At 35.9% G+C, this 13,454-nt stretch overlaps 1 protein-coding gene across 3 annotated transcripts in view; it reads left to right on the plus strand.

The window, feature by feature from the left end:
* LOC133639086 (endoplasmic reticulum metallopeptidase 1) overlaps positions 1 to 13,454 on the plus strand; it is a 37,796-nt gene that overhangs the window by 2,527 nt on the left and 21,815 nt on the right. For all 3 annotated transcript variants that reach the window (XR_009823728.1, XM_062032220.1, XM_062032221.1), the window contains exons 2-5: positions 4,192 to 4,496; positions 10,616 to 10,743; positions 10,825 to 10,930; positions 11,026 to 11,172. Coding sequence is in view for 2 of the 3 variants with exons in the window: in XM_062032220.1 (XP_061888204.1) it covers positions 4,192 to 4,496; positions 10,616 to 10,743; positions 10,825 to 10,930; positions 11,026 to 11,172 (686 nt within the window). In the remaining variant the exon portion in view is untranslated. The remainder of the gene's footprint in view (positions 1 to 4,191; positions 4,497 to 10,615; positions 10,744 to 10,824; positions 10,931 to 11,025; positions 11,173 to 13,454) is intronic.

The raw sequence follows: 13,454 nt of genomic DNA on the forward strand, positions 1-13,454 counted from the left end.
ACTAAACAACACTGTAGATACAGGTGTACCTAATGATGTGGCTTACAGGTTGTTAAACAACACTGTAGATCAGAGCTGGGCAAATATTTTGACTCGGGGGCCACATTGAGAGAGAGAAATGTGGCTGGGGGGCCAATGTGTATGTGTGTATAAATGATATATACACATTTAGCTGTAAAAATCTGCTGTACAATATGTGTGTTTGGGTCCCTTTTTGTCAGGAAGACTAATACCAAAATTCACAATGTCCGATAGAGTTCTAAAACGTTATGACAGACCACCTCAAAAAAAGGAATGAAATTTTACAGTTTTTTACTGAATGGGACACCCAACATGTACATTAAAATAAAGAAAATGGGATTCACAATATTAACTATGAACAATAAAACACAGAATATTAACAACATATGAACATCGCTCCTCTTTTACTTCACAGACCAGCTCCTCGATAGACATCTTTTACAATCAAGCAAAACACAACACAAATGTAAAAAACTGCAAAATATGAATGCAAAGTGTAATAAACACCTACAATATGATATATTGTTACTTTTATGCAGGACTTTGTTGGAAAAATCTGCTTCCGCATCTGTTTCTGACACACGCGTTTCGGGCCGTATTTTGCCCAGATACAGGTGTACCTAATGTCGTGGCTTATAGCTTCTTAAACAAGCAGCGAGCTGACAAACTACAACAATTACAAACAACATTAATTATGGCATTATCTTTGCAAATTGTGCAGGTATACCTAATATTGCCTTTACAGCTCTTTATTATGCCTACATCAGAGGTGTCCAGACTTTTTCCACAGGGGGCCACTCACTGAAAAATGAAAGCATTCGGGGGCCATCTTGATATTTTTCTTTTTCCAAACAATACAATATTTATTGTAGCCATTAAGGCTCCCCTCAGTTTTGGGGAATGTGAAAGGAATAGGGTCTCAGTCATGTCAAGTCATATGTAAACGCTGAAATATCCATAGATCAACTCCAGTTCCATCCGTTGACATGGTTATGGTTTTTTTATGTTTTATGCCATTTTTTTTTGCAAATGAAAACCCTGTTTGGTATGGCAAAAACACAAAATATGCAATATTTCTCCCCCCAAAATTTCAAAAATGGGATATTTGATGTGAAGTAATTGGAGCCTTAAACATATAAATAATTTACATAAACATTGCATTTGATTTATTATTATGTTTTTTAACAATGCGTTTAGAAAAATATACTTAAGGGCCCAGGGATCCAAAAGGCATCCATTCCTGAGGGAACTCTCCTGAAGGAATCAATAAAGTACTATCTATCTATTTTTAAAGTGTTAAAAATAAGTCATATATAAATGTATATATTTTTATTGACCTTTAATGCTTAAATATATAAATTAACTTCAGATCTATCTGTCGATTATACATTTTAATTTTTTGGAGCAATGACAGTTTAAAAAAAAAAGGCACCCACTCATAAAAGTGTTAAAAGTCATATATCAATAAATAATATTTTTTACTTTTAAAGCCTAAATAAATCTAAACCAACTTAAAATGTAACCATCAATTATGCGCTTTTATTATTTTTTAACTAATGACATTTTTAAAGTAAAAAACTGCATGAAAAAATTAGCTCTGTGCCACACTTTGGACACCACTGCCTTACATGAAAGCAATTTAAAAAAAGAAAATAAATTAAACATTACAGACATCCAGACACTTACCATTTTTTATATGATGTCATTTGCTTTCAAATGCTATGAATTAGGTATGCAGGCTTTGAAATGATGGCATTGTAAAAAAAAAAAAAAAAAAACCTCTTTTCAGGAGCAACGAGGATTATGGCAGTCAGATGTTGAAAGTTCTGACCCAAGGGATTAGGAGGTCATTTTGGCCGCTTTCTTTATTAAAAAAAAGCAGAAGTGCTCGTGTTTAATTAAAGTGTCTCCCTGCTGTTTCTCAGCCAAACACCAACCGCAGCTTTTTCATATTTTCATGGATAAATGTCCGCTGTTTTAAATATTATTTTAACATCCTTTGCTGGCCCTTGACTCATTATTCTTCAGTATGGTGCAGACAAGCAGTGATACGCTCAAATTGGTCATGTTTTTGATTATTTCTTTTTTTAATTCAATAAATATCATCCAATTCTTCCGAGAACTGTCCTTTGCACCCACTTTCTTCCTTTCCATGCTGGGAAAAACATTAAAGTTATGTTCATCCCTAGCTATAAGCTTATGTTAGAGAATGAGACCAGATTTTTAAGGCGGACCTTACAGGGTTCTGATATTTGCTACGCCAACTAATAGTGGGCATGTTTCTAACTCAATGTTTTGCTTGTAACTTAAAGCATAGCAATTATCTCAAAGACAAACAGCTCTTATCTCAAAACACTCTTAAGTTGAGGTACCAATGTTCGTCGATAGCCATCCCTGGATTTTGCTGCTGCTGAATGAACATTTGACAATGTGTTGGCTGTGGGGCTGCAACGATTTATCGATTAAATAAATTAATTCAAACAGCAGTAAATATATTTTATACAAAATAAATTAATTCGTTTAATGCTATTTCTGAAATATACATATCAAGTTTTAATTATATTTTTTGGAGAAAATGCCAGCCTGTTTACATAACTCTTGTGAGTAGAGATGTCCGATAATATCGGGATGCCGATATTATCGGCCGATAAATGCTTTAAAATGTAATATCGGAAATGATCAGTATCGGTTTCAAAAAGTAAAATTTATGACTTTTTAAAACGCCGCTGTGTACACGGACGTAGGGAGAAGTACAGAGCGGCAATAAACCTTAAAGTCACTGCCTTTGCGGGCCGGCCTAATCACATAATACCTACGGCTTTTCACACACACTACTGAATGCAAGGCATAGTTGGTCAACAGCCATACAGGTCACACTAAGGGTGCCGTATAAACAACTTTAACACTGTTACAAATATGCGCCACACTGTGAACCCACACCAAACAAGAATGACAAACACATTTCGGGAGAACATCCGCACCGTAACACAACATAAACACAACAGAACAAATACCCAGAACCCCTTGCAGCACTAACTCTTTTGGGGCGCTACCCCCACCCCCACCCACCTCAACCTCCTCATGCTCTCTCAGGGAGAGCATGTCCCAAATTCCAAGCTGCTGTTTTGAGGCATGTTAAAAAAAATAATGCACTTTGTGACTTCAATAATAAATATGGCAGTGCCATTTTGGCATTTTTTCCATAACTTGAGTTGATTTATTTTGGAAAACCTTGTTACTTTGTTTAATGCATCCAGCGGGGCATCACAACAAAATTAGGCATAATAATATGTTAATTCCACGACTGTATATATCGGTATCGGTTGATATCGGAATCGGTAATTAAGAGTTGGAAAATATCGGAATATCGGATATCGACAAAAAAGCCATTATCGGACATCTCTACTCGTGAGGTTTTTTTTTTTGAGAGGGGGGAAAGACCAATAAAGTTGAAACGCACAAACATCCTTTTAAATGTTTTAATATACAAGCAATTAAACCAATCTAAATAGTGACACACACATTTCAGTAGCAAGGTTACTGACAGAAACCACTCAAAAGATGAATGCATGCTTTCAATGGGAAAGAGTAGCGCCATCTGTTGGATTGTAAAAAAGCTTTGATTTATATTCCGTTGCTTCGATTGTTTAAGGCGTGTTACTGGTAAATGCAAATAAAATTAGGACCGCATGGAATGCCTGGAACATTGAATACACAAACATCGTTTCTGCACGACCACTGCAATAGAGCGGACATGAGAGCGGTGGTGTGAGTGCCGTTATTTATGTGGCAGCGAACAGCTGATATATTTGTATTATTTGATTAATGCATGCATGTTAAAAGTGCAATTTCAGTGTTGATGATTTGCATTTATTAGAAAAACAGAACGTTTCTTTAAGCAATTTACCTTAATATAAGTATTAAGGCTATAAAGTGTGTTCTATCCCATTACTGGATTAATTGAACAAACTAGTTAATTGTTTACTCAATTACTAAAATAATTAATAGCTGCAGCCTTAGTTGGCTGTGCTAATATTCTTCCGACACCACATGGTGCCGCTGTCATTAATTCTTGAAGTAAATCCGTAAATCGGATTGACTCGAAATTTGTCACACAGTTTGATTGGCAGAATCTTTAAAGGTCACCATCTTATAAATGTCTCCATGCAGGTGGCACCTGGAGCGCATCACCAGCGTCGGGCCTCGGCCGACGGGCAGCCATGAGAACGAGGTCATGACGGTGACCTATCTGCTGGAGGAAATTGACAAGATACGCCAGGAGACGGTGCAGGGCACGCATTGGATCAACGTGGACGTGCAGAGGCCCACGGGCTCTTTCTCCATCGACTTCCTGGGCGGCTTCACCAGCTACTACGACCGCGTCACCAACGTGGTCGTGCGTCTGGAGCCGAAGGGCGGCGCGCAGCATCTGATGCTGGCCAACTGTCACTTTGACACCGTGGCCAACAGTCCAGGTATTACAAAAAACACCCCTTTGCCCCTTAAATGACATTTTTATATTTTGTATTAGGATGTAGGCATGGGCGATATGGCCTAAAGATAAAATCCCCTGATTTGTTCACAAAAAATTAGATTTACTATTTCAAAAATAAGTTTTTCTTTTATTGGATCAGAAACTAGTAGTTTGAAATGACACTGCCTACACTGCATCTTACTCTTAACAACATTTTGATTTGTATAATAAATTGTACTTTTAATGAAATATTTTTCAAATAATTAAATGAAGAGCTTCCCTTGGGAAGCAATACTTCTGCTTGAATTAGAGATGTCCGATAATATCGAACTGCCGATATTATCGACCGATAAATGCTTTAAAGTGTAATATCGGAAATTATCGGTATCGGTTTCAAAAAGTAAAATGTATGACTTTTTAAAACGCCGCTGTGTACACGGATGTAGGGAGAAGTACAGAGCGGCAATAAACCTTAAAGGCACTGCCTTTGCGTGCCGGCCCAGTCACATAATATCTACGGCTTTTCACACACACAAGTGAATGCAAAGCATACTTGGTCAACAGCCATACAGGTCACACTGAGGGTAGCCGTATAAACAACTTCAACACTGTTACAAATATGCGCCACACTGTGAACCCACACCAAACAAGAATGACAAACACATTTCGGGAGAACATCCGCACCGTAACACAACATAAACACAACAGGACAAATACCCAGAACCCCTTGCTGCACTAACTCTTCCGGGACGCTACAATATACACCCGCCGCTACCTATTTTTTTGTGATAGTGATTGGAGCACATAATTGTTGGTCACAAAAAACATTCATGAAGTTTGGTTCTTTTATGAATTTATTATGGGTCTACTGAAAATGTGAGCAAATCTGCTGGGTCAAAAGTATACATACAGCAATGTAAATATTTGGTTACATGTCCCTTGGCAAGTTTTACTGCAATATGGCGCTTTTGGTAGCCATCCACAAGCTTCTGGGTGAATTTTTGACCACTCCTCTTGGCAAAATTGGTGCAGTTCAGCTAAATTTGTTGGTTTTCTGACATGGACCTGTTTCTTCAGCATTGTCCACACGTTTAAGTCAGGACTTTGGGAAGGCCGTTCTAAAACCTTAATTCTAGCCTGATGTAGCCATTCCTTTACCACTTTTAATGTGTGTTTGGGGTCATTGTCCTGTTGGAACACCCAACTGCGCCCAAGACCCAACCTCCGGGCTGATGTTTTTAGGTTGTCCTGAAGAATTTGGAGGTAATCCTCCTTTTTCATTGTCCCATTTACTCTCTGTAAAGCACCAGTTCCATTGGCAGCAAAACAGGCCCAGAGCATAATACTACCACCACCATGCTTGACGGTAGGCATGGTGTTCCTGAGATTAAAGACCTCACCTTTTCTCCTCCAAACATATTGCTGGGTATTGTGGCCAAACAGCTCAATTTTTGTTTCATCTGACACCACATGGACAAAGTGTAACTAACATGGATCACTAATGCAACTACTGCCATTTTGTGGAGTTAATATAAAAATAGTTTTTTTTTTACAGACACATGCCAACTTATTTGGTTTTGGTAGACAAGCACCTGGCGATCACAGATAATCTACATAGCTGTTATTTTGAGCATTTCCTGTTAACGTTATCATAAAACAACTTAGCAGATACAAGTGTATGTCAGTAGTTTGTGCATGTGGTGAGGAAGGGTATGTGCCAAGTCCTGTTCCACGACTTAACGGTTCACACAACTGGGTGAAAACGCTTCTCTCCAAGTGAGAGTTTTGTGGGTGTGCATAAACAAAAATACTTTATAAAGGAACCATAATTGGTGTAAACCATAACCCATGCCAGATGAGCTCAGCAATATGTGAAAAGTGGACGGGTTTCACTCAATAACTGTTATGATTAGAGCGACATTGTTTTTGTGGGTGTGGTGCACTGCTTGGAGGGGATATGAGAAAATGTGGTAATTTATCAAAAATAGTTATTGGCAAACAAAAAGAATGTAAGGAATTTGAGGGTCAACAGGTTGCCTCAAGGCTCTCTAGGAGGGAAGTAGGAAGACAAAAAGTGAGTGCATCCCTGGTCACATCGTGCTTCAAATTTAGTGACTTCACATCAGATAATTTATTTAATAGTTTTTTAAAAATTATTTTTTAAAAGCATATTTTAAAAAAATGTCGGCCCTATATTAAAGACTTTAAAGCAGGGGTCACCAACGCGGTGCCCGTGGGCACCAGGTAGCCCGTAAGGACCAGATGAGTAGCCCGCTGGCCTGTTCTAAAAATAGCTCAAATAGCAGCACTTACCAGTGAGCTGCCTCTATTTTTAAAATTTTATTTATTTACTAGCAAGCTGGTCTTGCTTTGATCAACATTTTTAATTCTAAGAGAGACAAAACTCAAATAGAATTCGAAAATCCAAGAAAATATTTTAAAGACTTGGTCTTCACTAACTGACAAAGAAACAGATAACAGATTTGGTGTCCAGTTCAAAGTGTGACATGATTTATTTAAAAATTGGAGAGTTGACTTTTGTATTTTACATGAGTTATTATTTGTACAAACATGGTGCAAAGTAATTCATGATGTGTTAAAAAATGGTAGTGGCTAGCTAGTTAAAATGGGATATTGTGATTTCACAAGACTGTCTTAGAAGTGATCATTTGAAAATGTTCAATTTGAAAAATGTGCACTTAGAGAAAATATAAAAATAAAGTTTTGCATATTGATATTTATCTGTTTCTATATATATTTATTGTGAGAAATAATTAAGATGATCAGTGTTTCCACAAAGATAAATATCATTAATTATTAATAATAACATGGAGTTAAAGGTAAATTGAGCAAATTGGCTATTTCTGGCAATTTATTTAAGTGTGTATTAAACTGGTAGCCCTTCGCAATAATCAGTACCCAAGAAGTAGCTCTTGGTTTCAAAAAGGTTGGTGACCCCTGCTTTAAAGCATAAAAATGGCTACATGAAGTAAAAAGTATCTATACCACACTAGTAGTGGCCACTACAATAGACCAAACCAATCAGAGCGTGCTGTCCAGTGTCATGGCCACTGATTGGCTAAGCTTCAGGAAGCACTACTATATTGGATTAAACAAGTGTAAAGGGGACTAAAGTGTGTTAGTCTATGTAGAGAGGGCTCTCGTAATGTTGAAAAACATAGAAGTTCAAACAGTTTTTTATGCTCTAGCTTTGAAAATATTTGATTTTATAATTGATTCCTACTCCGCGGAAATGTCTGGAACCCATTCAACAGCAATAAACGAGGGACGACTGCACATTGGACTGACTTTTGAACACCTTATTGTACGAACTTTTCAATTTACGAACCACCGACCGCATAAAAATATGATTTGGTGCACGAACCTTGACTCGGTGTACAAACGTTTCACCCTCTCTTAAAGTGTTTTTTTTAATTTTATTCCTAATCCTTGTAGCGACCTGGCTAATAAATTAAAGAGTTTTTGTGATTTTAAATTGAGTGCACCACAGGGCTAGTGACACTGTGTGTGCGTATGGGCAGGACGGCTGCAAATGAGGACACTTCAGCTAGTTTTTGTTTCGGCTTTGTTTTTAAATAGAACGTTGATCCATCACCCCCTTATGTTTGTTTGAAATACAGTATTGTATAGCGCTTTGTTGTGTTTGTGTGCAAAGTGTACAAACCGTTACTAAAATACGGACTTTTGCCGAGACTGGAACCCATTATTCATGTTTACATTGTTTCTTATGGAGGAATTTGCTTCAATATACACACCTTTTTTTCTCATGAACCCTTTTCAAGAATCAATTAGGTTTGTAAATCGAGGTTGCACAATAGTCCAAAGCCATGCGGCCTCGCTGAAAATGTCACAGTATGCGTTGGCATTCATGTTCCCTTTCAATGAACCACAGTTCCCCAGAGAACGGAGCGCACTCGTGCAGCCCCACACCATGATGTTACCACCACGTGTGTTTCCAGCTATTTAGACAATAAATCCTGTGTGGTGATGTTAAACCAATACTGCTGTACACGCTGCACACTGACTACTCTAATGTCGCAATGAAGCGCCTAATTTTCCAACTCTTCTCGATGTGTAGCAAATTTGGGGGGAGGTGTGGAGGATTAAAGTGGCTCACATGAGGGGCCGACAGACATTAAACCTTCAATCCACAAAGCTGCAGCACATGATTTTCACCATTTTTAAACCATTTCTTCCCCCTTCGCAATTTTGCCCTGTTTTGCTCTTAAGCTATCTGTATCACATGCCCACTGCGTTTCCTCTCATGGTTTCTGTTTTCCTCCTTTTTTCCCTTACAATCATCACACAATGCAACAGGAGCTGGAGCTCAACCAGGTCGGCGCATTCCTGGGATGTTTTCCCACACGACATCCTCCCTTTTATTCCCGTGTTTTGTGTATTATTTGTGCTGGGTGACTGTAAACATCCCTTTCAATATACAGCACTGTAGTACAGTATGTTATAGGCATAGAACAAAACGGTAACATTTTAGCTTTGTGTTATAGGTGACATAGCAAATTAGTATAATACCTAATCATATTTTTATTAACTCTTTTTTTTATACATAGAAAGCAAATTAGTGTAATACCTAAATGTATATTCTACTAATAACTTTTGTTTAATATGCTGACAGCAAATAAAAAACTGTACTTTGGACACCCCTTTACTTTAGAATGATTTTATAGAAGGATATTATAGAGACGTGTAATTTAAGAAGCGTAATTTAAAAAAAAAAAATACATAGTTGCCATATTATTATGTTTTTAATATTTTTCCTTTTTGAAAGGAATTTTTATTGTGATATATTTATAAATATATTTTTTCAAATAATTTACAATTAAATATATATTATATATAATAATTGTATTATATTCATTATCAATAATAAATATTTTGACTTTCTACACTTCATCGAAAGAAATTCTCAAATTGTATATAAATGTGCTCAAAATAAAATAGAACTGAATATAACGATCATTTATGTACTGTATATTATAACATATATTTAAAAATGTTTAATTATTTTTCATTTTTGGTGTTACTTTTATTGTGATATGATTTTACATAACTTGTATGATTATATGTTTCTTTTATTTAATATATCAATATTTCTATTTATTCAAAAAACATTGTTTAATTGAAATGTATTAATCATTACTATTAAATATTTAATACATACATTTAATTAAATATTTTTATTTCTACATTTCATTAAATAAGTACTACATTGTATATACCGGTAGATTAGCTCTCATTGAAATAAAAAAAATATATAAATAACATATGTCCACTCAATGACTTCTCAATATTAATGTTAGTTTAAAAAATATATTTTTAGTTTTGAAGTGACCTTTTATTGTGATAATTTTAGTAACTTATTACAATTAAATATTTGTTTTATTTGTATAATTGTAGTATATTAATACTATGTGTATATTTGTAATATTATATTAATTATTAATATTAATTATTTTAGTATTTATAGTTCAGTAAAACAATTTGTTAAATGTTATACATTACAGGCCAAACGTTTGGACACGCCTTCTCATTCACAACACAACTGATGGTCCCAACCCCATCGATAAAGCAAGAAATTCCACTAATCAACCCTGATAAGGCACACCTGTAAAGTGAAAACCATTTCAGGTGACTACCTCTTGAAGCTCATCGAGAGAATGCCAAGAATGTGCAAAGCAAAGTGTTGTTATTTAGAAGAAACAACAATATAAACATGTTTTCAGTTATTTCACCTTTTTTTGTTAAGTACATAACTCCACATGTGTTCATTCATAGTTTTGATGCCTTCTGTGACAATCTACAATGTAAATAGTCATGAAAATAAAGAAAATGCATTGAATGAGAAGGTGTGTCCAAACTTTTGGCCTGTACTGTATAGATTTGCTCTCATTGAGAGAGAAATGTTTAAGTATAATTTACACTTATGTACTCCATTATAATATATGACCTGGTAGATAATCATATGATAATAATATTAATATAATATAAACATGTTAATTGAAAGTTACCAAATATGATTCCTATTTCTTAGTTTAATAACGTGTTGTTTATGTTTTTGACCCCTATGTCCTGTCTTTTAAGGGGCGAGTGATGACGCTGTGAGCTGCGCCGTCATGCTGGAAGTCCTCTACTCTCTGGCCAACCAGTCGACTCCTTTCCAACACGGCGTCATCTTCCTCTTTAATGGCGCAGAAGAAAATGTCCTGCAGGTAACAAAGCCGTTTGTCTGGCATTCTATTTACATTACATGTTCACAAGATTTACGACGGGGTTTTTTTTGTCTCCCTTAGGCTAGTCATGGTTTCATCACTCAGCACCCGTGGGCCAAACAAGTGAGAGCCTTCATTAACCTGGAGGCAGCAGGTGTCGGGGGAAAGGAGGTTGTTTTCCAGACAGGTATAGTACCATTTGTTCAGAGTAATACCATAATAAGAGTAGCAAATCTTGCTATACATAATATCTACAAGAAGCCATGTGTTTTGTCCCAACAGGTCCAGAGAATCCATGGCTGGTCCAGGCGTACGTCCAAGCTGCCAAACACCCCTTTGCCTCCGTGGTGGGCCAGGAGGTCTTTCAGAGCGGCGTTATCCCCTCAGACACCGACTTCCGCATCTATAGGGACTTCGGTAACATCCCAGGTAAAATAAAGGAAGTAGCTAACTTTTGTCAGGGATGCTTACATTTCCATTTATTTGCTAGTCATTTAAAAAATGCTTGAACCTATTGCTGAGGTCCAATACTTTTATTTTTTATTTTTTTGGTAAAAGAAAACAAATACAAATGTGCTCCATTGGGAAAATGAGTAATAGCACTGGAGACCTCTGATACCTATCTGTTTTATCCAGTGCTTTCATGCTTTTATTTCTATTTGTATCTATGTTTCTGTTTTATCTAGTGTTTATCTAGTGTTTTTCATGTTTTTATTTCTATTTTAATTTTTTATTTATATTCTAACTTTCTATTTTTTATTTTTTTATACTTTGTAGCCCTTTGAGATTTTAACACATGTAAAGTGCGTTACAAATGTAATTCATTATTATTATTTATTATGAATGTAAATACAAATGACAAAAGTAAACACTACATCAAAACAAATAATTAAACAAATATATTATTATATTTTCATTATATATAGTTTATTTTATAATACTATTACTACTAATATCACTACAATTTGATACCTTTTTTTTTTTTCATTATTACTGTAGGTGTCTTTAAAAAAAAAGCCTTAAAAAATTACCCTGAACGTGTTATGTAGGAATCCTGGTTTTATGTAATCAGGGTTTTGTCTTGATGTAACTGAATGTGGTGCACCGCCACGACAAAATCATTGCCGCCATACTTTGAAAATAAGTTTTTTTTACGTAAAACCAAAATTAAAGTAATATAATGTATTATAGCCTCCAGACGAAGTCACACAAAGTCTGACGCTATTTTTTAACTTTTATTGCCAATCTTATTATAACAATCGAGCCATACTTTGGAAACAAGGTTTTTTTTTAACGTAAAACCAAAGTAAAGTAATATAATGTATTGTAGCCTCCAGACGAAGTCACACAAAGTCTGATGCTATTTTTATCTTTTATTGCCAATCTTATTATAATCGAGCCAAACTTTGAAAACAAGTCTTTTTTAACGTACAACCAAAGTAAAGTAATATACCGGTAATGTATTGTAGCCTCCAGACGAAGTCACACAAAGCCTGACGCTATTTTTACCTTTTATTGCCAATCTTATAACAATCTGCAAAATTCCTACAGGTTTTACCTCCCATGCAAACACTTTAGTCTTCGTGCTTCCCCAGACACACAACAACATTTCCTCATTCTCTGCCAATCTCTGCCAATCCGCTGTCAGGAATCGTCACTGTGTTTGAGATTGTAGGAAAAATAAACATCAGATCCAAACCACACAAACATAAAACATTACCACCAGCAGGTTGTTACAGTATGAATGGATATATATATATATATATATATATATATATATATATATATAGCCTATTATTTGTGCACTATTGACAAGTGATACACCGAAAACTTGGCCACCAAAAAAAAAATACTTTGATCACCGAAATCAGCCCTGCCGAAACCAGATGTAAACAAGGCGCACACGATTGCGTGTGCGCCTTGCATGTCTGCGATGTGGATGCAACTTTAATACATCACAGATATACCCTCGTACAGGGGTCTAAAATAATATTTAGAGGGCTTATAAGGAGAGAAGGTCCAACTCGGGGACATTGAAGAACAGAAGTAGAGTCTCTAAACACAAGTACAGCCTATAATAACACCAGAAAAAGATGCTAGATTTGTTGCTAGTCGTTTTTAATAAGGTCAGTAGTCTCTAGACCAGGGGTGTCAAACTCATTTGATCTCAGGGGCCGCATGGTGGAAAATCTAGTTCAGTTCAGTTTATTTATTTATTTATATAGCGCATTTAAAAACAACCCCAGTTGGCCAAAGTGCTGTACAGACAAAAGAAACAATATGAAACAAAAAAAGGGAACGTAGTGTCACATTTACATTGTAACACAGAAGGATGAATAAAATACAATAGTAAAATATACCTTAAAAGAAGTGCAGAATATATCACCTAAAATACTAAAATGTAATAAATAAATAAAAAATGTATAAAACAAGAAATGAAAACAACCAAGATATCCTGCCTAACAGGATTTGAACGCCTGGGAGTAAAAATATGTTTTTAACCTAGATTTAAATTGTCTCAGAGACTGGGAAGATCTAATAGATAGTGGAAGGTTGTTCCACAGTAGGGGCCCTGCCACTGAGAAGGCTCTATGTCCTCGGGTTTTGAATCAGCCAGGAGGAGCTGGTCTAAAGACCTCAGGGTCCTGCTGAGAGAATAAGGTGGCAGCAGCTCAATAAGATAGGGCGGGGCTACTTTGTGTAAGCATTTA

The sequence above is a fragment of the Entelurus aequoreus genome, linkage group LG21 (assembly GCF_033978785.1).
Source record: "Entelurus aequoreus isolate RoL-2023_Sb linkage group LG21, RoL_Eaeq_v1.1, whole genome shotgun sequence".
NCBI lineage: Eukaryota > Metazoa > Chordata > Actinopteri > Syngnathiformes > Syngnathidae > Entelurus > Entelurus aequoreus.